This window comes from Misgurnus anguillicaudatus, chromosome 5, assembly GCF_027580225.2.
Source record: "Misgurnus anguillicaudatus chromosome 5, ASM2758022v2, whole genome shotgun sequence".
In the NCBI taxonomy this organism is placed as follows: domain Eukaryota; kingdom Metazoa; phylum Chordata; class Actinopteri; order Cypriniformes; family Cobitidae; genus Misgurnus; species Misgurnus anguillicaudatus.
The window spans coordinates 9,335,534-9,359,518 of record NC_073341.2 but is presented as its reverse complement, the minus strand read 5'-3'; the positions used below and the strand labels follow the sequence as shown (position 1 = coordinate 9,359,518).

Genomic DNA, 23,985 nt, shown 5'->3' with positions numbered 1-23,985 from the left:
CTCCTGGTTCTCTACTCCTCACTGTCTGCTCTCTTCTTCACTTTTCACCGTCTCCTCTCTTCTTCACTCCTCACTGTCTCATCTCCTGGCTCTCTACTCCTCACGTCTCCTCTCTTCTTCACTCCTCAATGTCTCCTCTCTTCTCCACTCCTCACTGTCTCATCTCCTTACTCTCTACTCCTCTTGTCTCCTCTCTTATCCACTCCTCACTGTCTCCTCTCTTCTCCACTTTTCACTGTCTCCTCCCTTCTCCACTCCTCACGGTCTCCTCTTTTCTCCACTTTTTTCTGTCTCCTCTCTTCTCCACTCCTCACTGTCTCATCTCCTGACTCTCTACTCCTCTCGTCTCCTCTCTTCTCCACTCCTCACTGTCTCCTCTCCTGACTCTCTACTCATCTCGTCTCCTCTCTTCTCCACCCCTCACTTCTCACTGTCTCATCTCCTGACTCTCTACTCATCTCGTTTCCTCTCTTCTCCACCCCTCACTTCTCACTGTCTCATCTCCTGACTCTCTACTCCTCTCGTCTCCTCCCTTCTCCACTCCTCACGGTCTCCTCTCTTCTCCACTTTTTACTGTCTCCTCTCTTCTCCACTCCTCACTGTCTCATCTCCTGACTCTCTACTCCTCTCGTCTCCTCTCTTCTTCACTCCTCACTGTCTCCTCTCTTCTTCACTCCTCACTGTCTCCTCTCTTCTTCACTCCTCACTGTCTCATCTCCTGACTCTCTACTCCTCTCTTCTTTACTCCTCACTGTCTCATCTCCTGACTCTCTACTCCTCTCGTCTCCTCTCTTCTTCACTCCTCACTGTCTCATCTCCTGACTCTCTACTCCTCTCGTCTCCTCTCTTCTTCACTCCTCACTGTCTCCTCTCTTCTTCACTCCTCACTGTCTCATCTCCTGACTCTCTACTCCTCTCTTCTTTACTCCTCACTGTCTCATCTCCTGACTCTCTACTCCTCTCGTCTCCTCTCTTTTTCACTCCTCACTGTCTCATCTCCTGACTCTCTACTTCTGTCGTCTCCTCTCTTCTCCACTCCTCACTTCTCACTGTCTCATCTCCTGACTCTCTACTCCTCTCGTCTCCTCTCTTATCCACTCCTTACTGTCTTCTCTTTTTTTTTTCCACTTTTCACTGTCTCCTCTCTTCTCCACTCCTCACTGTCTCATCTCCTGACTCTCTGCTCCTCTCATCTCCTCTCTTCTCCACTCCTCACTGTCTCATCTCCTGACTCTCTGCTCCTCTCGTCTCCTCTCTTCTCCACTCCTCACTGTCTCATCTCCTGACTCTCTACCCCTCTCGTCTCCTCTCTTCTTCACTCCTCACTGTCTCATATCCTGACTCTCTACTCCTCTCGTCTCCTCTCTTCTTCACTCCTCACTGTCTCCTCTCTTCTCCACTCCTCACTGTCTCATCTCCTGACTCTCTACTCCTCTCGTCTCCTCTCTTCTCCACTCCTCACTGTCTCATCTCCTGACTCTCTACTCCTCTCGTCTCCTCTCTCACTCCTCACTGTCTCCTCTCTTCTCCACTCCTCACTGTCTCATCTCCTGACTCTCTACTCCTCTCGTCTCCTCTCTTCTCCACTTTTCACTGTCTCCTCTCTTCTTCACTCCTCATTGTCTCCTCCCTTCTCCACTCCTCACTGTCTCATCTTCTGACTCTCTACTCCTCTCGTCTCCACTCTTCTTCACTCCTCGCTGTCTCATCTCCTGACTCTCTACTCCTCTCATCTCTTCTCTTCTCCACTCCTCACTGTCTCATCTCCTGACTCTCTACTCCTCTCGTCTCCTCTCTTCTCCACTCCTCACTGTCTCCTCTCTTCTTCACTCCTCACTGTCTCATCTCCTGACTCTCTACTCCTCTCGTCTCCTCTCTCACTCCTCACTGTCTCCTCTCCTGACTCTACTCATCTCGTCTCCTCTCTTCTCCACCCCTCACTTCTCACTGTCTCCTCTCCTGACTTTCTACTCCCCTCGTCTCCTCTCTGCTCCACCCCTCACTCCTCACTTTGTCATCTCCTGACTCTCTACTCCTCTCGTCTCCTCTCTTATCCACTCCTCACTGTCTCCTCTCTTCTCCACTTTACACTGTCTCCTCTCTTCTCCACTCCTCGCTGTCTCATCTCCTGACTCTCTACTCCTCTCGTCTCCTCTCTTCTCCCTTCTCGTCTCCTCTCTTCTCCACTCCTCACTGTCTCATCTCCTGACTCTCTACTCCTCTCGTCTCCTCTCTTCTTCACTCCTCACTGTCTCATCTCCTGACTCTCTACTCCTCTCGTCTCCTCTCTTCTCCACTCCTCACTGTCTCCTCTCCTGACTCTCTACTCCTCTCGTCTCCTCTCTTCTCCACTCCTCACTGTCTCATCTCCTGACTCTCTACTCCTCTCGTCTCCTCCCTTCTCCACTCCTCACTGTCTCCTCTCTTCTCCACTTTTCACTGTCTCCTCTCTTCTCCACTCCTCACTGTCTCATCTCCTGACTCTCTACTCCTCTCGTCTCCTCTCTTCTTCACCCCTCACTCCTCACTGTCTCTTCTCCTGACTCTCTACTCTTCTTGTCTCCTTTCTTCTTCACGCATCACTGTCTCATCTCCTCACTCTCTTCTTTTCTATTCTCCTTTTCATCTCCTCACTCTTCCTCTCTTCTCCTTTTCCTACTGTCACTTCTCCTCACACTCCCCTCCTCTCTTTTCATTTTTTTGTATCCTTTGTTCTCCCCTCCTCACTGTCTCCTTCCCTCTTTTCACTCTCTCCATCTCTCCTGTTCTTTTTTAATCTCTTCTCCACTACTAACTGTCTCTTCTCCTCACTTTCTCCTCTGTCTCTTAACTTTTGCATCTTCTCCTCTCTGCATTGTCTATTTCCTGCCTTATCCTCTTTCTTACGTCACATCTTGTCTCTTCTCCACTCTCTTCTAATGGAGGAGAGAAATTGATTGAGGGTTTGAAGTCTCCTGACCCCTCCTCCTCTCTGATCCTCCCCGACCTTCCTTTGAATGACCCCTTCAGTCCTGCAGACTGTGGAAATGGTAACCGGCTCCTTGATCATCACATTTGTTGGTCTCCACTGGTCTGTTAGTCTGTTAATGTTGAATGTTTTTTTTTAGTTTGGTTCAGAGTAACTCCTGTTCTTGGATGTCCCTAATTGTTGTTTTTCTTACATTTACCTGTCTTTGCGTATAACCGCTTGAAGTCTCTCATCTGTCTGTCTGTATGGTTGCATTATGGTAAATGTAGGATTCATTGGAAATCTGTATATGTCTTCGATCATGCATAGAATGAATAGGTGTCTCCATGAAAATGCTTTATCTTGTTTTTATATCAGCAGTGGGAAATATCAGTATAGTCTACATTTCTTAACAAATACTGAAGTGCTGTGCATTAGGCATTAGTGGATAAAAAGGTTAAATAAACCTGAATAACATTATTAAAACTTTTTATTAACTAAAATTATTTCAGTAATTTAGTGAACATTTTTTGTTATTGTCCTTGGTTCATTAGCACACCATTTTATGGTAGCATTTTTACTGTACGGTATCAAGTCTGAGACATGTATGTATGTATGTGTATATACTTAATATATACAGTACAGTATAATTAATGTAAATATTTATTTATGTGCAGCTGTTGTGGATTCTTTGATTCCTGGTCTGGATCCTCTACAGACTGATCCTGGGTCAGCCACAATACCAGGTCAGCAATTCTTTAAATATCCTCTTTATAATACAGCAGCTTACTGATGCGCTGAATCTGCTGACGTTGTTATGTACTCAACACTATTACAATAGCTTGGCCAAATGCGCAAAGTGTTCACAGTCAATCAATTTGACCTCATATATTTGTTATTTTATCCAGCATATTCAAGATTCTCATGCCCAAAACAGATATCCGTAGTTAAACATTTTGCATTATTTCTCATATGGGGGGGTGAAAGAGATTAACCCTCCAAAGAAGTCATGTACTCATACAGTATATGTTTCAAAATCTTAACCTAAACCCTGCTAAAAATATAAATGTGCAAAGCGCTGATGTAGCATGCAATACTGACAAACGATTTCAATAGTCTGACGTTTACTCCAAATTATAACAGAGCTTTTCGCCGTCGGATTGCATGTGGTTGCCCAACCTGGTCTCACTGTTAATATGTAGTATTAATACATAACTTTCAAAACATATTTTCAGTACGTTTAAATAGATGCAGAAGCGTACAATGTAGAAATATTTGCAATATTCAATCATAGCATTATTAAGTTTTTACAGCAACAATACGTAAAACATTTACAAATCTTTTATACCATAAAAAATTGCTGTATAATTTCCCTTTAACCATTTTATCGATAATGTTACATCCTAACCCAGACCTTACCCTAAACCTTTTTTATTCCAAAAAATAAAATAAACATTATATACATACATGATATGTATTTTTTATATTCTGCAAAGTAATGGACAGAAATGTGTAGGAAACTTTTGTGTAACAATAGTAACAATATAGCATTTAAAAGATATTTTAAGCAGCTATACAGTCCTACCCCTAAATCTACCCAAAACAGTTTATTAAAATCATGTACTATTAGAAATAAAAATCATAACAAGTGTAATCACAATAATTTATTTTTGCCAAATTTCAAAAGCAGCACCAAAAGTCGTTAAAATGAAGATGCGCCGCAGTCGCGGTCCTCTCTGAATTAAATGAAGTACAGAGAAGTATTAAAGTTATTAATCCACCAGAATGTTAATCCTGCTTCTTTCTGTCAAGGTGCGCGTTTAAAATTTCACAAGTACATCGACTGAAAGACAAAAATTGTCGCAACTCTGTGACGTAACACGCAAGAGCCAATGAGCATTTGATATTACTGCCATAAAGCAATGTGTCGTAAAGCTTCTTGAGGCACAATATTTGAATTCAAATTCATAACGAATGCAAGATTTGACGTTTACGGTCGCTGATGAGAACTGAAATCAAGATTGCTGGATAAAGGCCGGAATTCGTATCTGTTCCTCGCAATCGTAAGAATTTTAAAGATGTGGATTACAGCGGATAAATAAAATGAACATATTTTGTAAATTTATGTTGTTTTTTGGTGCAATAAGCAACATAGGAGAAAATGCCTTTTTGTGCATCATGGCTAACAAACTATATGGTTAAATGATTGCAGAAATGTCATTAAAGGTTTTACAGTGTAGTCTTGTTTAATATTGTGTAATTTTCTGAAAGTCATAGACATTTCATTAGGTAAGTGAGTAAACTGTCTTAAATAAATAAGTCAGAAATGCCAATGCCCTTCATTTTAATATTTATGAATAGGAATACATACAAATCTGTATGTCTGTGAAGCTGTTAATATGTAAATAATTAACGTTTTAGTCCTATCAACATGTCAATATTTTTAGTTTCAATATTTCTAGGAACATTAATCTTTATTGAAAGTGGGTCATATTTGTAGTTGAAATGTAACAGAAATGTAGAATTTTGTGCCTATTTGACCGAGAGAAGACAGAATATGACTTTTAGGGCACATTTCTATGGAACACTACAACTCCCACAATGCACAGCTCTGCAAGCCACTCCCATTAATCGCAACACCGCTCAGATATGCTATTGTGTACATAAATGCAACGTTAGTATAACAAAAAAATAGAAACACTCACTTTATAGTCAGACGTCCATTTATCCCTGCAGGCTTTGGCTGTCGCTTTCAGTTTAGATCCTGCACATAAACGCGTCCACCGCACAATATGTATACTCCACAGACGTGCTGGCTCAGTGCTTGTGCTCGTAAGCTGAAACACATGTAAAATGGTAAATGGTAAATGGACTGCATTTATATAGCGCTTTTAACAGACCTATGGCCATCCAAAGCGCTTTACAAGTTTGCCTCACATTCACCCATTCACGCACACATTCATACACCGACGGCGGTGTCAGCCATGCAAGGCGCCATCCAGCTCGTTGGGAGCAGCTGGGGTTAGGTGTCTTGCTCAAGGACACCTCGACACTTGGTCCGGTGGAGCCGGGGATTGAACCACCAACCTTCCGGTTTGTAGACAACCTACATAAACCACTAGGCCACTGTGTTTATTTCACAGTGAGCCACTGTGAAATAAACACGCAAAGTACCTCTTCTTGCCCGGGAACATTCACCAAACAAACGTTCATATCCTGATCTGATGCGGAAATGTTATACAGAAAGCACACAGCGAGAGTAGAGGCACTACTAGTCCGTCCAAGCTCGAGCCAGTTTGGGCTTCTCTACGCAGCAGAGGCAGAGGGTTGCTGCGTCTTCCCACGGCTCCTCCACACAGCTGAAGCCCAGGCTCCGGCCTAATCCTCCGGCTTCTGTTCCTCCATCTTCCTCAGCTCTTTGCTGTATTGTGGCTCATAAAGGTGCAATGAACAGCGGATTAGAGGCGAGCATCAGGCTTGCGAAATCACCCTCTTCTATATCATATCGATTACCTTCCGCTTTTATTGTAACATGAAGTCTCAAAGTCTGGCTCGCTCCACAACGTCTGTTAGCTTAGCTTAGCATAAAGATGGCGGCTGATCATTTTTTTCCGTCTGTGTTCGTATATTTTCGTAAGTCCCACCCACTGATCTGTAATAGGCCTGTAGCATGAGTGGGTCCCATCCATAGCCCCCACCTTGGAAAAATGAGGAATGAGTGTCTGTAGTCTTTCACCCTCGACAAAGATACAGCAGTTCCTTCTTTCAATGACGCAAAATGATGATTTTTACACCATTGAAAGAAGGAAGTGCAACACTGAAATCTGTATTTCTCCCGTCTCAAGGGAAACTGAGGGAATGATGCACGATCATTCAAAAACATGAACTTTTGTTCTAAAGATACAAAGCTTAATGCAAATCGGTGAAGTGTCCCTTTAAGTGTGTGTGAATGTGTCAGTAAATGTACGTGCACTTTACATAAAACAAACACGTATTCTGATGAGATCACTCTGGGTTGCCTTAGTGGGCCTACAATGTATTACAGAAATCAGCACAACCAAAAGCAGACTTCTGAACTTTTATTTCAGAAGGGCATTCATGATACTGTACCTAAAAATGTTGCCTATATAGGTTTACAACAGAGTCATGGACATAAAATGAAGCAGAATTTTGTCATACCACCTGCGATGAATAACACGCAATAACCTGGTGACCTCACCTGTCCTCATTAGGCATTATATAACTTGTCATCACTTGTTAAATGAAAACATGTTGACTCATGAAGGACTAACTGGCATAATGTTGGTCATACACGGGTATTAAAATTGCCTTTACTAACATCATTGGTGACAACCTTTAGTATACTGTGTGTAGTACTATTAAAGTCTAGAGGAGCTGTTTCACCTGATCTGCATGTCATCTGTATAGTGGCTAAATGGATTTATGTATTAGATAACCAAAACCGATTTTTACTGGTTTTTTTGGCCTATGTGGGAACGCTTTAAAAACATTGGAAATTATAGTGCACTAGTGAAAAAAATGCTAAATAATGTCATAAATATACTCCATTTAATTCATCATCTTCTTTATTAACTAAACTAAATAAGTTTGTAACTTTGTAACTTTTGTTCATGCACATTATTTTAATGGCACACAGTTTTGATGTAGCTTTGCAGTAATGTCATGTAGTGTAGCTTATTGATGAGAGATTGAACTTTTTCTCAGCAGAGAATAAAATAATCCCATATCCTTAAATTTAAAGATAAACCTGACTAGAACATCATATTAGAGATGTGACATAAACCAAGCAAGCCACCACCCATTGCAGTGTTTAATGTCATATTAATGTGTATTAACTGTCAACAATTCTTTTAATCCCAACCGATAAAGCGTTAGGAAAGACCTTTTCATGGAAAATGTTTGTCTCAAAAAGTACAAATTATTGCAAAAGACCGACAATAAGAAATGGTTGACACGTGATTTGGGCTCCTCAGTGTGGTTCAGCAAGGTAGTTCAACTCCAACTCAATGGCTTGTTAAGATCTCAGTCAAACATCATTGCAACTCTGACAAATAGAAATGTTTGCATAAGCTTTTCAAACCAATACCATTATGAAGATGCACCGTGGTCAGAGCTAAAAGCGGTTCAACAAAATATTCCGGTTTTATTGTAGTTGGATATTTTTTCTCTGATGGCACCAAGATGTGTTTTAGTCACCCAAGCATAAGGAAGCAATTCTTCATATTTATTCACATCCCACCTTATCTTGCTCATAAACACTTTTCATGTAAATTCATTTTTCTCATTCACCTCTATGTTCTTTATAATTCTTTATTTCCAACGCTTGTCATGTGTCCTCCAGAATCTTTAATATCAGGAGATTCTCTTTTGGATGGCCTTCTCTCCCACCCCGCCACTGGGGCTCAAATACTGGCTTCATCCCCCTTGCCTCTTCCTACCCAGTCTATGGACCAGTTAACCCCTGTTGCTCTGAGCAGTGGACAGTCCCATCAGGGTAAGACAGCCTAAAAAGATTATGGTTGTCTCTTTACATTCATTGGGACAATGCCATCCGATGTTCCTTGTTCGGCCATTTTTAAATTTTGTTGTGCAATGCAGTAGTTTGCAAATGCAACAGCGTATCATCAGGCAACTTGGTTGACGACTTCAGGACCTGCATGCCTACATTTTGGGGCCAGCACCACATATAGTTGGGTGCATGTCATTTGGGTTTTGGTACCATCCAACCAAGTTTGGTAATTAATAGGGCAGATAATTTTAGGGCAGTAAAAGAATATTCGTTTTTAAGAAAATACTTACAATTACTAATTATTTACACCAAAAGTAATGGGAGGAGTCAAGTAAACTAAAATCGTATCAACCATGGGATTCACATTAAAAGATTCTGTTATTTCTCTTGCTTGTCTGTTTTCTTCTTTTTCCCTCTCCTAATTTCTTTCTTTTCTCTTTCCTCTTTACTGGTCTGCTGTTGCACTAACACCCTCCCGCAGTCTCAGATCCCGCTCTCCCTCTCTCCGGCTTCCAGTCTTCTGAGACTGGGGACCAAAGCACCCATAACCAGTTTGACCCAATTCCAGTGCTAATCTCCAAAACCTCCAGCCAAGGTAAGTGAGTAAGGAAATGGAGAAAAGTTTCTGTGACAGAGCAAAGCATTTATTCATGAATCTAACTTACCCTGCCAAAACAAGAGCGCCGTTTGAGAGCTGTGTTCAGAATAAGCCTTTAGCGAACCTACCTCAATTTTTTTAAGGCCTTTAAATCTTCGCTTTTCTATAGTCATCCTTTTTTGAAGTTTGAAGCCATTTTATTTCTGTTGTGTGATGATATAGACTCACCTAAAGGATTATTAGGAACACTATACTAATACTGTGTTTGACCCCCTTTCGCCTTCAGAACTGTCTCAATTGGCATCTACGTGGCATTGATTCAACAAGGTGCTGAAAGCATTCTTCAGAAATGTTGGCCCATATTGATAGGATAGCATCTTGCAGTTGATGGAGATTTGTGGGATGCACATCCAGGGCACGAAGCTCCCGTTCCACCACATCCCAAAGATGCTCTATTGGGTTGAGATCTGGTGACTGTGGGGCAATTTTAGTACAGTGAACTCATTGTCATGTTCAAGAAACCAATTTGAAATGATTCGAGGTTTGTGACATGCTGCATTTTTCTGCTGGAAGTAGCCATCAGAGGATGGGTACATGGTGGTCATAAAGGGATGGACATGGTCAGAAACAAAGCTTAGGTAGGCCGTGGCATTTAAACAATGCCCAATTGGCATGAAGGGGCCTAAAGTGTGCCAAGAAAACATCGATTACACCACCAACAGCCTGCACAGTGGTAACAAGGCATGATGGATCCATGTTCTCATTCTGTTTACGCCAAATTCTGGCTGTACCACCAGAAATCGAGACTCATCAGACCAGGCAACATTTTTTCAGTCTTCAACTGTCCAATTTTGGTGAGCTTGTGCAAATTGTAGCCTATTTTTCCTATTTGTAGTGGAGATGAGTGGTACCCGGTGGGGTCTTCTTCTGTTGTAGCCCATCTGCCTCAAGGTTGTGCGTGTTGTGACTTCACAAATGCTTTGCTGCATACCTCAGTTATAATAAGTGGTTATTTCAGTCAAAGTTGCTCTTCTATCAGCTTGAATCAGTCGGCTCATTCTCCTCTGACCTCTAGCATCAACAAGCCATTTTCGCCCACAGGACTGCCGGATGCTGGATGTTTTTCCCTTTTCACATCATTCTTTGTAAACCCTAGAAATGGTTGTGCGAGAAAATCCCAGTAAATGAGCAGATTGTGAAATACTCAGACCAGCCCGTATGGCACCAACAATAATGGCACGCTCAAAATTGCTTAAATCACCTTTCTTTCCCTTTCTAACATTCAGTTTGGAGTTCAGAAAATTTGTCTTGACCAGGACCACACCCCTAAATGCATTGAAGCAACTGCCATGTGATTGGTTGATTAGATAATTGCATTAATGAGAAATTGAACAGGTGTTCCTAATAATCCTTTAGGTGAGTGTGTATTGTGAAACATTAAACTGTAGGGCAGGACTTGATTTAATCTATAAGAAGTTGACTAGATTGTGGATGGAAGCGAGAGCTGATGAATAAGAGAGATTAGTGATGTCATTTCCTTTTTAGGAAAAATATAAATTGTATTAATATGGCTTTTTAAGTAACACCATAAGAATTTTGTTTGATTATTTTGGATTTTTGTCCCCCAAGTTAAAAAATAGCCACACCACATGTAACCTTTACCTCAGTGCTGTTTTGTCTACCTTGTTCTTGCTATTATTTCCTGCTATTCATCTCTTTTTTGCTTTTTTTTCTCTCTCACCCTCTGCTGCCCTCCTCCACTTACCTTCATCTACATTCTTTTGCACATCTTTCATTTCTCTTCTCTCTCACTCTTTTCCTATTTCTGATATGTCTTAGGTGGTCATTCTCACAGCAACAGTGGCAGTTCTGAGACCAGTCTGCCCACGCTGGCACGCTCCCTTCTGCTGGTGGACCAACTCATCGATCTATAGAGGAAACAGAGAAAGCCAGGCAGATGATAGATAGATAGAGAGATAGAGAGAGGGCGTTTTTGGGGGCAGCGTGCAATTCTTTAATATAGTGAGAGTTAAGATCAGATTGACTGACATTTCTTAAGTATTCCCATAATCCTCAGGCCTGTTCATCCACCTAACCCTAGGATGTACTTTTATTTGTTTTGGCACACATTCTGTTCAAATTTGCGTTGTGTCTTTGGTCCTTAACATTCTCATTACTTCATCAATAATCAATCCTTCATTACCCAGAATGTTACAACATGGCAACTTTATGGTACTCTATAGTCCAGCTCGAAAAACACATTTAACTTTTTTAGCGTAATGCTAACGTATTTCAAAAAAACTGATCTTTCAGCAAGCAGTAATAGAGAGGGCAGCAATTAATTTAGTCATGGCATTCAACTGGATTATGTACTAACTAGGCTGTGACTCTATTGGTTGATATTTTATATGAGAGAGCAATGACTTCAGAAACACTTTTAAAATCTGCAAACCATTTAGTTGGTTGTCCTTAACATTTGCCCACTTAGTGCACACTATTAAATAGCATTTTGTATCGTCCAGTGATCATTGTCACAAAAAATAAAAAAAAATAGTCCCAAACTGTCGCTGCTGTACTCTTTAAAAAGTCCTAAAATATCCCATTAACTGTAGGTACAGATATGAATACTGCTATGAATTTGGTACCAATATGTACTTTTGAGGTACTAATATGAACTGTTTAGGTACAAATGTGTACTTTTTTGAAAGGGTACTGCCTCCGTGACAGTGAAGTTTAGCATATCCTGTAAAGTCCTAGAGATACATTTAAAAATATCAGTACAAGACCTATTATTAGTGATGATGCCCCATAATGTGTTTGTTCATTCATTCATTCTGTCTTTTCCTCTTCATTTTTTCATTTCTTCATTTAAATTAATTTATTCCCTTGCTTCTTTTCTATTGCATTTTGCTACTATATAAAATACAGTGGTCCCAAATATTACATAGACATTTTAGCCACAATCTTAAACGTCTGACTGTCATTGCATTGAATTAAATGCCACCTTGTTTCAAATTTTAGCAGCAGTAGGTAGTAACATAGTAAAATGTTATGTGCAAAAAAACATAAAAAAACAGCACTAAAATAAGTAAAATTATAATCCAACGAGTTGAATTTGTCCTTTTTTGCCCCAGTGATGGGTTGAAAATAACCTGGCATTTATTTTTAGAGCCTAGTATTGCTGAATGTTGAAAGTTTTTTGGTATTAGTGGCCTGGTGATAACATGGTTTGGGTCTTGCCATTTTATTAATGGAATCAAAAAATGTCACAGCTTTTCTGCTTGTATATGCTTCTTATGAGAAACATAACTAGAAGACAGAATTCGTAGTGTTTGTTATGCTGATGATACTTAGCCTAACACACTGTATTAATGATAAACGATATCAAAGATTAGAATATGACCTGTCTCTTTGTGGTTGTACTGCCATGTCGTCTTTCATGGGTGTTGTTGGATTGTAATCTGTTGTTTGAAAGTTTCACACACATTCTTTCAGCTTAGAAAATTTTCAAAATTACTTGTTTTAAATGCTGAAAAGATTTTTCATGCATTCATGACCTCAAGAGTGGATTACCGTTTTACTGAGCGAGTGTCCTGCACATGGGCGTCTGAACCATTATATATGGGTGGGAAAAGACCCACCCACTTTTTAAGACCAATGATATTGGACCCACTTACTTTTTCTCAAATTTAGCGCATTTGTCTGTTCACTTGTCAAATCCATTCCACTGGACTAGAGGAATGCCATAATAAAAAAAATCCGTTCTGCGTTTTAGCTACAGCCTTGACTCCACCGTGCTGCTTCCTTAAAGGTGCAGTGTGTAGATTTTAGCGTCATCTAGTAGTGAGATTGTGAATCGCAACCAACGGCTCAGTCCACCATTCACTGAAATGCATAGAGAAGCTACGGTAGCCGCTTTAGGCCTACTGTAGAAACATGGCGGCACAAAATGGCGACTTCCATGTAAGGGAACCCGCAGTGTATGGAGATAAAAACGTCTCATTCTAAGGAATAATTGACGACGGGCCATTGAATTATAAGAAAACAATGCACACCAAGGTGGTAATGCGGCACGACGCGAAGCGGAGCGCCGCTACACCGCAGGTGTGCACCACTTTCAAACAATCCAAAGGACCGGAGTCAACCATTCCGCCTATACCACGGTTACCACAAACATTGCTCTGGTGCCTATTTTTAAGATATTTGAAAAGATACGTGTTTGGTTTACAGAAAAATAATCAACACCCATAGAACATTTCTCAGCCAATCAGAATGCAGCATTCAACAGACCCGTGGTATAATAAGGTAATAAACACATAACAGTTCATTATGTAAGGTCTTTATACACCACTGTTAATATAGTTATGTAGATTATATTGCATTTCTGTCTTTAGATCCTTCGAAAAATTACACACTGCACCTTTAAATCCATCACACTTGGCTCATTTAGTGTCCGTATAATTTAAACTCCATTTTGTGTTTTCACAACTTTAACCTAATTTCACCAGAATAGAAGAAAATGGGATCTACTCCAGTAAATGTTTTTGGATCCATCAACATTTTTTTTGGGTTCGGACGCCCATGGTCTGCAGAATTATTGAATAAGCTTCAACTTGTTAGAAATGCAGCAGCTTGAGTGACTATCAGCTAGTTAATAGATCAAAGAAATATTTTACCTCATTTTTATCCGCAATGCAGTTCATTGCTATAGTCGCCTTTAGTTTGTTTGTGCTTATGGATATTTTAATTGTTTTATTTCTTACCTTGTTCTATTATGTCAATAAGACATGATTTATCATTTTGATTGGTAAAGACGACTGACATAAATCCACTGAAGTTTATTTTGGGTCTAATTTAGAGAAAAGGTCTAGGATTTGTTGTTTGCATGATGAAACTTGGGTGGATTAATGCAATGACATTTATCATTAAGATGTCGAGAAGTGACCGAATACATTTTGGGGCCACTGTATTTGTGTGATTTACTATTCTTACTTCTACACGTGTGGTATAAATGCAATATTTTATCTTTTGATCCATTTTTTGCCCATTAATGGATTGGCCTCTTTAATGACATAAAATGGAATTCAGTACAGTATGATGGTGTTGCATAGTATGGGTAAATCTGACTTGTTGGTGGATGAATGTAAAAATTGTATAAAACATGTATTATTCATAAGATAAATATAGTAAGGAAAAATACGTTAAAGCACAAAAATATTATATTCTTTGAGTATTAGTGTGTTACATTTCCTGTGTGTGCACATGTACATGTGTGTATGTGTTTCTCCTGTCTCTGGTCCTTGTTTCGAGCCTTTCGTGTGAAAAGTACAAACTTGAATATTCAAAAGGTGACCATCACAAATCAAGAAGATTTGAAGAGATGCAGTGTTCAGAAATATCAGTTGAGAAATGCTGGTTAATATTACATTCACTATCGTATTTGTGATTTATTTTATTAGTTGAATTTGATAAAACTGTCAACAATGTCTAGGTCATATTTCACCCCAATGATTTAGTTTAATTATTTAACTAACATTATTTTATTTAATAAATGCAGAGTTTAACTAAAACAATGATCGTGTCTGGACAGGAATTGCTGTATGGGGTTTCTTGAAACATGTCTCAGTATAAAAAATATCAATGGTGCAGTGCAAGCTATCATTCCAATCATTCCTTCATTTTGATTTTTAACATGAAATGTGACCCAGACATGTCTATAGATTTACTATAGTAATCTCTTATAAGCCCAGTATTTTAAATCGTTATCATATGATTAAAGACAGGGATTGTATGTGTTTATTTCAAATGAACTGTAAGTAAATGTAAAGTATGTTTTCTATTGAGACAGAACCGATGATGGACATCACCTCCTGATGGTTTTGTCTATGAGAGATTTGTTCATTTGTATGCTCATAGGGTGATAGTGTTACACTAAAGTTACACTGGTGATGTAAAACGTCTAAAGACTCGATGAATGTCGACTTGCTGAATTCTTGATTCCGATAGGTGGACAGATGTGTGAAATTTGCATCACCTTCAGACCATCTAATATGTAGATGATATTTTGGGCTGTTTTTATGTACTTATTTGATCAGGGTCATAAAAGTATAGTACTCAATGCACCAGTGTTTAATCTTAAAAAAATGCTTAAAATCAACATTAAATAGACACATACATATGATAATTAATTGCAAATAATTGACTCTGTCATGTTCAGTTATTCCATAGTTGATTGTTTATTACATATCAAATGTAAAACAGTTAAAAAAATAAAAGAGATAAAGTTATAACAATATCTGTATGTATGGGAGAGTAACAGTGTTGACAGTATGTAAATGAACTGGCAGTCATACACAGAGAAACACTCACTCACTCTCACACACACACACCTCACTGTCAACGCTGTTACTCTCACTGTCAACACTGTTACTCTCACTGTCAGCACTGTTACTCTCACTGTCAACGCTGTTACTCTCACTGTCAGCACTGTTAATCTCACTGCCAGTGCTCTTACTCTTACTTTCAACACTGTTACTCTCACTGTCAGCGCTGTTACTCTCACTGTCAGCCCTGATACTCTCACTGTCAACGCTGTTACTCTAACTGTCAGCACTGTTACTCTTACTTTCAACGCTGTTACTCTCACTGTCAGCACTGTTAATCTCACTGTCAGTGCTCTTACTCTCACTTTCAATGCTGTTACTCTCACTTTCAATGTTGTTACTCTCACTGTCAACGCTGTTACTCTCATTGTCAGCGCTGTTACTCTCACTGTCAATGCTGTTACTCTCACTGTCAACGCTGTTAATCTCATTGTCAGTGCTGTTACTCTTACTGTCAATGCTGTTACTCTCACTGTCAATGCTGTTACTCTCACTGTCAACGCTGTTAATCTCACTGTCAGTGCTGTTACTCTCACTGTCAACGCTGTTACTCTCACTGTCAACATTGTTACTCTCACTTTCAACGCTGTTACTCTCACTGTCAACGCTGTTAATCTCATTGTCAGTGCTGTTACTCTCACTGTCAATGCTGTTACTCTCACTGTCAACGCTGTTACTCTCACTGTCAGTGCTGATACTCTCACTGTCAATGCTGTTACTCTGTCAGCGCTCTTACTCTTACTTTCAACGCTGTTTCTCTAACTGTCAGCACTGTTACTCTCACTGTCAGTGCTGTTACTCTCACTTTCAACGCTGTTACTCTCACTGTTACTCTCACTGTCAACGCTGTTACTCTCACTTTCAATGTTGTTACTCTCACTGTCAATGCTGTTAATCTCATTGTCAGTGCTGTTACTCTCACTGTCAGCGCTGTTACTCTCACTGTCAACGCTGTTACTCTCACTGTCTGTTACTCTCACTGTCAACGCTGTTACTCTCACTGTCAACGCTGTTACTCTCACTGTCAGCGCTGTTACTCTCAGAGTTTGACAGTGACATAATTGACACTTGACTAATTTGGACAACAGGAAACCATGATTTTCAGTTATATAGTATATAAGCAGAATGTTTTACTCCGGTCCTTTGGATTGTTTGAAGATAGTGCACACCTGTGGTGTAACTCCACTTTGCGTTGTGCCGCATTACCACCATGGGTGTGCATTATTTTCGAATAATTGAATGGCCCGTTGTCAGTTATTCCTTACATCATCACCCATATGACTTTTCATCTTTAAAATGTAACTGTTGAAAGCTAGGATTTCTTTAATGCTCAGAGCAGTGATTCACCAAGCAAATGTTGCCTCAGTAGGACATTGTTGTGTTTTACTTGTATGCAAACATTTCCATGTTGTCAGCCTGCTGATTTTCCTCGTCCTCTTTGTTTAAATGTGGCTGACCTATGCAATTCTACTCTAGTGCTTTAGACAGCGTAGCTATAGTAGTCTCATGTTAGAATAGTCATGCTCGTGTTACAGTGTGTATGATTTACAGCCCACATCAGGGAAATATAATGACAAAATTAGACTTGTCCATTCTGAAATGCTGTTATTTCTTTTTGGTCAAATACAGTATTGACCAGCATGTTCTTTTTGTTGTTTTTGTTTCCCATAATGAAGAGGACAACAATAAATAAAAGTATAGATGGGATTGCATTGTTTTTCTTTGAGTGCTGATTTTTACATGATTCCTAAAATGAAGATACCATTTGCGAACTGTGAACCTATCAAAGAGACATTATTGTTTAAGTCATGACAGTTGGTCATGCCTTGATGATAGATAATGTTTATCTTTTAAGGGCACATATTATGCCCATTTTTACAAGATGTAATGTAAGGGGGGTTTCACGTCAGAGTTTGGTTCGTTTTGATGATGAGAACACGGTTTTCCAAACTCGGATGCACACCGGCGATCCACACCCGAGTCCACCTGAAAAGGGTGGTCTGGGGTACGGTTCGTACTAAATCTAACTAAATCGCTATTAATGACACGTGCTGGCGTGTTTGTGCTCATTAACATTGATGATAAGTGCTTGTTTGAGATGCTACTCGCTTCACATATTTTGTCACGGATGCAACTGAAATACAAATAAATACACATACATGAAAATGTTTATAAGAGAATCAACAAAGTTGAACTGTTAATTACTGAAAAAGGGTACTTAGTAAATGTTGGGATGTATAAATCTAAATCTAGTGAAATATAAACAAATAATTCAACACCAATACAAAAGTTTAAAGGAATTCATTGAAAATAGAAATTTTGAGTTTTTATAGTTACGAAATCATCAGATGACACCCCCGTGCCAATGAACATTAAGCTCTGACGTCAGCAAGTCTTTTGCAATGTAAATGTAAATAGTAGTCCCAACACTTAAAAAGGACAATTTTAATTTCCTGTAAACTGAAGTGATGCTGTCTATAGAGGTTGTATTAGAATCTTAAATGTTCCTTTAGGTGCTGTATGCATAGTTTTGTGCTTTCTTATCTTTACATGTAAGACCAGCATGTATCTAATACCTTCACAAACATTGAGCTTCATCCCATTTATCCCATAATATTAAAGCACCTATCCATTCTTCACAGGCACAATGACTGCCTCTCCAGTCTGTAAGGATGTTAGACAGTTTGTTTAATTAAGTCTTAGTGTCTGGCTTTATTAATCCTGACTTTAATGCTGACATTTGCCTTCATCTTTAAGGTAAGACCTGTATCATCTCTCTGCTTTATCTTAGTTGAATGTGTCTTATCTGTGGCCTCCTTGTTTCCATGGCTCTTTTGCATTATAACTAAAGCACTGCTGAGCAAACTAAGGTTGCCGTTAGCTCAACTTCAGCAGTTCACAAAAACAAGCAGTATTTTTTACGTAGTGTTTTTCTATGAAATACAGTGTGGTTACTGAAGGGTTAATAGTGATGGTTTGTGGAAACAAGGCTATTGTTTGTTAGTGTTAGCTGTCAGCGGTACTGTAGATTAGTGTGGTGTGGTATTTGTCAGTAGTTTTGTGGATTATACTGTAGTAGAATGTGATACTGTCTACATGTTCTGTGTAAAATCTTCATTGCAATACAGGAATTAAGTTATTCATTTGAACCATTTTTGTAACACTTTATAGTTCGACCCGTAATGTACCGTGTAATTGAAACGAATTAACAGAGTACCTATTTGTAACAACAGAGTACCTCTACAGTAAGTACTTGTAGGTATAAGGGAACAATATTTTAAGTTTGGGGTAATAAGGAGGTAAGAATATATTACGTCTGTGGGTAATATGGTCTATAGATTTTTTTGATAGTTTTTTTTTCATATTTGCTACTTACCTGGTGAAAGTGTATTGTATACAATCGATGTCTACGAGCCATGTCAGCAAATACAACAGCACATCACTTTTATTTCGGTATAGACTGTACTGTATAATAGCAAGGCAAGTACAATAAAAATAATAGCAACTTGTACCTCTTTGATCTGTATATGTATACAGGAGTTACCAGGTAACTCTTACATTTGCAGGCTGTAAATTGAAGTGGTGCTTATTCCCCGCTTGTTCTGTGTATGTACCAGGTAACACTTACCTTTGCGGGCTGTTAATTAAAGTGGTGCTTGTTACCCCCATGTACTGTGTATGTACCGGGTAACTCCTATATTTGCGGGCTGTAAATTAAAGTGGTGCTTGTTACCCCCTTGTTCTGTGTATTTACTAGGTAACTCTCATATTTGCGAGTAGTAAACTAAAGTGCTGCTTTGTTCACCTCTTGTTATAAATGTTATAGGGTAGATACCATAAACATACAGAATATTGTTATTTTATTTTAAAACAACTTATTTCAAAACCTCTTTACAACATTATAATTAAGCCAACACTTCATTTTTATTAACACAAAACTTTTATTTCAAATAAAGTCATGAACATTTTTCGTTGTTTTTGTGACTTGGCTTCCTCTGTGGGTGTTCTTGTCCACTCGGATGTTGAGTTGATGTCGTCTCACAAATGCTGTTCTGCATTACATATAAAAAACATAAATGAAAGTCTTCAGTAAATGTTTCTTCACTGTGCCTTGACAAAAAACTGAGTTTTCTGAGCCAGTTATTAACTTTAGGCTAACTTAGGCTACCATTAGCTGGCAACTGTCTTGAAAAACATTGTTTGAAATGCGTGAGTCATGTATTAACTAGTCACCTTATCCAGCATGCGGATCCTGTTCACATCACTCGCAGCTGTACTCCACAGTGTAGAAAGTTTTTAAAACCTCTTAAAGAAATTTCACCTCAGGATCGCGTTCCAGCAAACCTCTTGCAGACGGCCGCGCGCTCTACACCTGCGCAGTAGCCTACGCATGTAGTCGTCTTTTGCTTTAGCGCGAGCTGGATACCCATCTGCTGTTGTTTAATTCTGGTTTGCCGTTGCATAAATTATTTGGCTAAAATATTTGTGTTTACACATGTTGCAAAGTTTTATTCTACCAATGATAACACACCTATATTAAAAATAAACAAATAGCGTGCTGCTTTGTGGTCATTATTGTGTCATTTGAAATAAAAGAGTTTCAGAGTCAAAATTGCAAAGCACCACTTCAAATATGTCCGCAAATGTTAGAGTTTCCTGGTAAATAGGGAATAAGTTGCTACTTTTAGGGTACTTGCCTTAAAAAAAGATAACCACATTAAATCAGCTGGACTCTTGTTATTAAAAGAAATTATATAGGCTACTGAGGTGGGGGTGATGTGCTGTTATGTTTATTTGCCGATGTGGCTCGTAGACATAGACTGTATACAACATTCAGTAGTCAATATGAAAAATTCACAAGAAAATCATAAAAATTAATACATAATTTCCCCATAGACTTGACTGAGTCATACATACCACGTAATATTATAATAGGTACCCTGTAGTTATAAAATATAGATATATAGATATAAAAATGGGTATGCTGTAAATTCGGTTTAATTACGCGATACTTTGCGGGTCATATAAAGTGTTACCAAAGTATGTGTTTACATAACATGTGTGTGTACTGGGTGTTTATATTATGTATATATAAATACACAGACATTCGTGTATATATTTAAGAAATATTTGCACTTATATAGTGTATTTATATAATTTATATTATACATATTTTATATATAAATATAACCAATTTTTCTTAAATATTTTATTTAAACCATATTTAAAAAAACATTACGCTGCACTCTCTTAAAGCTCAAAATATTCCAGTAAGCTTGTTTGTCAGTAAGTGCCCCCAAGCACAAATGCGAAACTCCGCTTTTGTCAATAGAGTGTAAAACTTTCTGTTTATGAATATATGTTCATTTAAAGTGTGTTTAAGTTCTTATTTATTATCAGCTGTGTATACTGTATACCACTTGTACAGAAAACAACCACGCTTTTGGTTGTTTTTGTATGTTTATCAAATGACAATATATTTTCTCATCACATTGATTTATTGTCCATCATTGACTGACTGAAATCACACTGTAGCACATTTCTTTAACATGAATCCATTTTCTACCATTTTGTTTTTCCCAGGAGCCAAAAGGAAAAGTAATGGGTTTGAAGCGCTTTTAGAGAGTGGTGAGGTTGAGAACATCATTGAGGACTGTCTTCATTCCAGTGATGAAGAAGATGATGAAGGTGTCGGAAAACAAAGTGAACAGTCGCAGGTGAGCGGTGAAGAAACGCCTAGTCTGGATTGCAGTGGCTCCAGACCCTTACTTCAAGACTCTGAAGAGGAAGACGACCAAAGTCCTGTATCCTTAATAAACCTCCAGATGTCACCTGAGCACTTGCCACCGTGTGGCTTACCAGAGCCGTCTCTGGAACAGAACACCGTAAACCACTCCCCCAATCTCCCGTTAAACACGGATCCGAGTGTGGATGTCTTCTCCAAAGCTCCGTTTCAGATCGCTGAAGAAGCAGATAGCGATGGAGACGTTTTCACCAACGCGCCTTTTCCTCGTCACCCGGCTCAGCCTCAGCAACCTGATGTTTTTTCGCAGGCTCCCTTTGGTAGGAAGAAGGAATCTGCAGGAAACGTTTATTCCAGTCCAGTGGCCCATCCTAGATTTGCACATCCACATCCAGTGAGCCTTGACCAGAGCATCCTTGGCCAAATGGCTCCTCTGCCCTTTAAACCTCAGGCACTTTCTAAGTATTCAAGACACTATGAAGGACCTTTGAATGTGTTTGATCTGGGGGCGTCGGATGTAGAGAACAGGGGTACCGTTGACGGCGGCCACACGTCGACGTCTGATTCGACGACTTCTGGTGATCCGTTCGTCTCGGCGCCCTTTCACCTTAAGGGCCGTCATGATAAACACTAAGAGCGGCTATCAAAACCGCACAAACTACACTTGCCTGCTGTAAGATTCGAGCTGGAAACCTTTGTTATAGAGCTACTCATTTATCACGATTAAAGCACATTTATGGCCTCTGGCTGTTTATCTCGGGGTACAGTATATGGTGTATGTCTGACATCTTATCCTACCTCAGCTTATGCTGTAAAGCTTAAAGGGATAGTACACCCACGAATGAAAATGTTCTCGTATTGATTGTTATTTCTTTATCTTTTTGGGGAATGGTTTTTTTTTGGACATTGGATGGTGGATGCAGGTTTCAGTCACTAACAATTTTGTCTTTCATGGAAAATAAAAGAGACAGATGGGTTTAATACAACATGAAGGTGAAATGATGGCATCATTTTTTTAATTTTAAATTCTGTTTTGTGGATAAACCACATCTTACACTTTGGTGTTTTGCAGGCATTTTTTTGGAGCTTAAACTCTACCTGTCTATCCAACACAGAAATGTTTTCACCTTTGGGCTATAAAATGTTTTTTAAATTATACACAGTATTTCTCTTTTTTCCGGTTGTATAGCTATTTGACAATGCTCCTTTTTTTACAAAGTTCACGAGAAGACATAAACATCATGAATTTATTTCACTTGAAAGCCTTGAATGTATTTCAGTTTTGGCCTTCTGGATTATATTTAATTCTTTCATCACGTTTAATTGCATTGTGTCTCTTATGAAACTAAATGTATGTGAAAAATAATTAAAAACCCCTTTTCATGTACTGTATATTGACACGTTGAATTGAATGCAACAAATGTAAAAGATTTACCCAGATATTTATTTCACGAATGATTTTTCTAATAACCTTTGATCACCAACAGTATAAGTAAGCAAGAATGAGCTCTGCAGATGGACATTATATCAACACCTTGATCTTATCTTTTAACAGTGTTTCAAAATTAAATGTTTAGCATACCAGTGTTATACGCTAGGCATTAAATCCAGTGTGTTTTGGATTTTATTGCACAGACACAAATAAAAGTAGATAACATGGGCAGCTATTCATATTTGTTTATGCATAGATTGTCAAGTTATTGTACATCTGGCTCTCTTCTCTCTTTTTCAATCTCATAGGCAACATTCAGCCCCAAACACATTTTATTTTTAAAACAGACATGCATTTACATTTTAATAAGAGGTATGAAGAATAAGAATCGTTGTATGTGGTGAGGTTTTTGGGGTGCTGATGCTGTATTTGGACATGTTTTTTTATACAGTATATGTGTCTGTGACTGGGGATTCCTCATTTTTTGTTTATTAGGAAACAGCCTTGATAGTTTGGTGGCCTTGTAAATGAATCTAAAAGCACTTGTCTATTGAAATACTTGAGGTGTGTAAAGTGCACGCTGAAAGTTTGACATTATTATCTGTAATAAATGAAATTGTTTTAAAAAAGTGTCATTGTATTGATATTTAAAGTTGTCCAAATGAAGGCACTAGCAACTGCATCCACTCACAAAATAAAGTTGTGATATATTCACGGTAGGGAGTTTACAAAATATCTTCATGGAACAGGATTTTTAATTTATATCCTCAGGATTTGGGGCATAAAAGAAAAATGTATCATTTTGATGTACATTTTTTATTTGGCTTTTGTTTTTTTATTTTAATGCTACAGTAGTCATTTGTAATCGGTTTAAAGTTTTCAAATAATTTTACAAGTGCCAACAGAACGAAAAACTTTTTTTATCATTATACGAAGTGAAATAAACCTACAATAACTGGTTATTCTGTACATTTATATGAGATATTAAATTTTAAAAGTCCATAAATAGTCTTTACTATCAAAATTGGGTTTTCAAAGTAAAGATCACGTATGTCTGCACTGCACTAAAAGCTTGGTGTAATGTTCATAAATGTAAATATAATTATATTATAATGAACCAGGCGCGGAGCTATGGGCGGGCCCAGATTGACAGCTGGCCCGCCCAATCAGAAAAGTAAAAAATACTACTCTGTATAGTTAGACATGTATACTACTTTATGTGGTGTAATTTATCTATTGCATGTTATGTTAAAAACAGTAAAATTATAAGTAAGCCTGATAACTATTTAAAAACTATTAAAGCAGTTGAATGTTGCGTTATAATGAAATATTCCCGAGCAGGTTTCAGCCAT

General features: G+C 38.7%; 1 protein-coding gene across 12 annotated transcripts in view; it reads left to right on the top strand.

The window, feature by feature from the left end:
* aak1a (AP2 associated kinase 1a) overlaps nucleotides 1-23,251 on the top strand; it is a 69,527-nt gene extending 46,276 nt beyond the window's left edge. For 2 of the 12 annotated variants that reach the window (XM_073867483.1, XM_073867485.1), the window contains 5 exons: nucleotides 2,928-3,029; nucleotides 3,625-3,693; nucleotides 8,310-8,462; nucleotides 8,956-9,072; nucleotides 21,042-23,251. In XM_073867483.1, the coding sequence (XP_073723584.1) occupies nucleotides 2,928-3,029; nucleotides 3,625-3,693; nucleotides 8,310-8,462; nucleotides 8,956-9,072; nucleotides 21,042-21,835 (1,235 nt within the window). In that variant the 3' untranslated portion in view covers nucleotides 21,836-23,251. Of the gene's footprint in view, nucleotides 1-2,927; nucleotides 3,030-3,624; nucleotides 3,694-8,309; nucleotides 8,463-8,955; nucleotides 9,073-10,914; nucleotides 11,319-21,041 lie in introns of those variants that run through there. The other 10 variants (XM_055168315.2, XM_055168325.2, XM_073867487.1 and 7 more) reach the window with 10 other exon arrangements.
* Nucleotides 23,252-23,985: the final 734 nt, after the last annotated feature.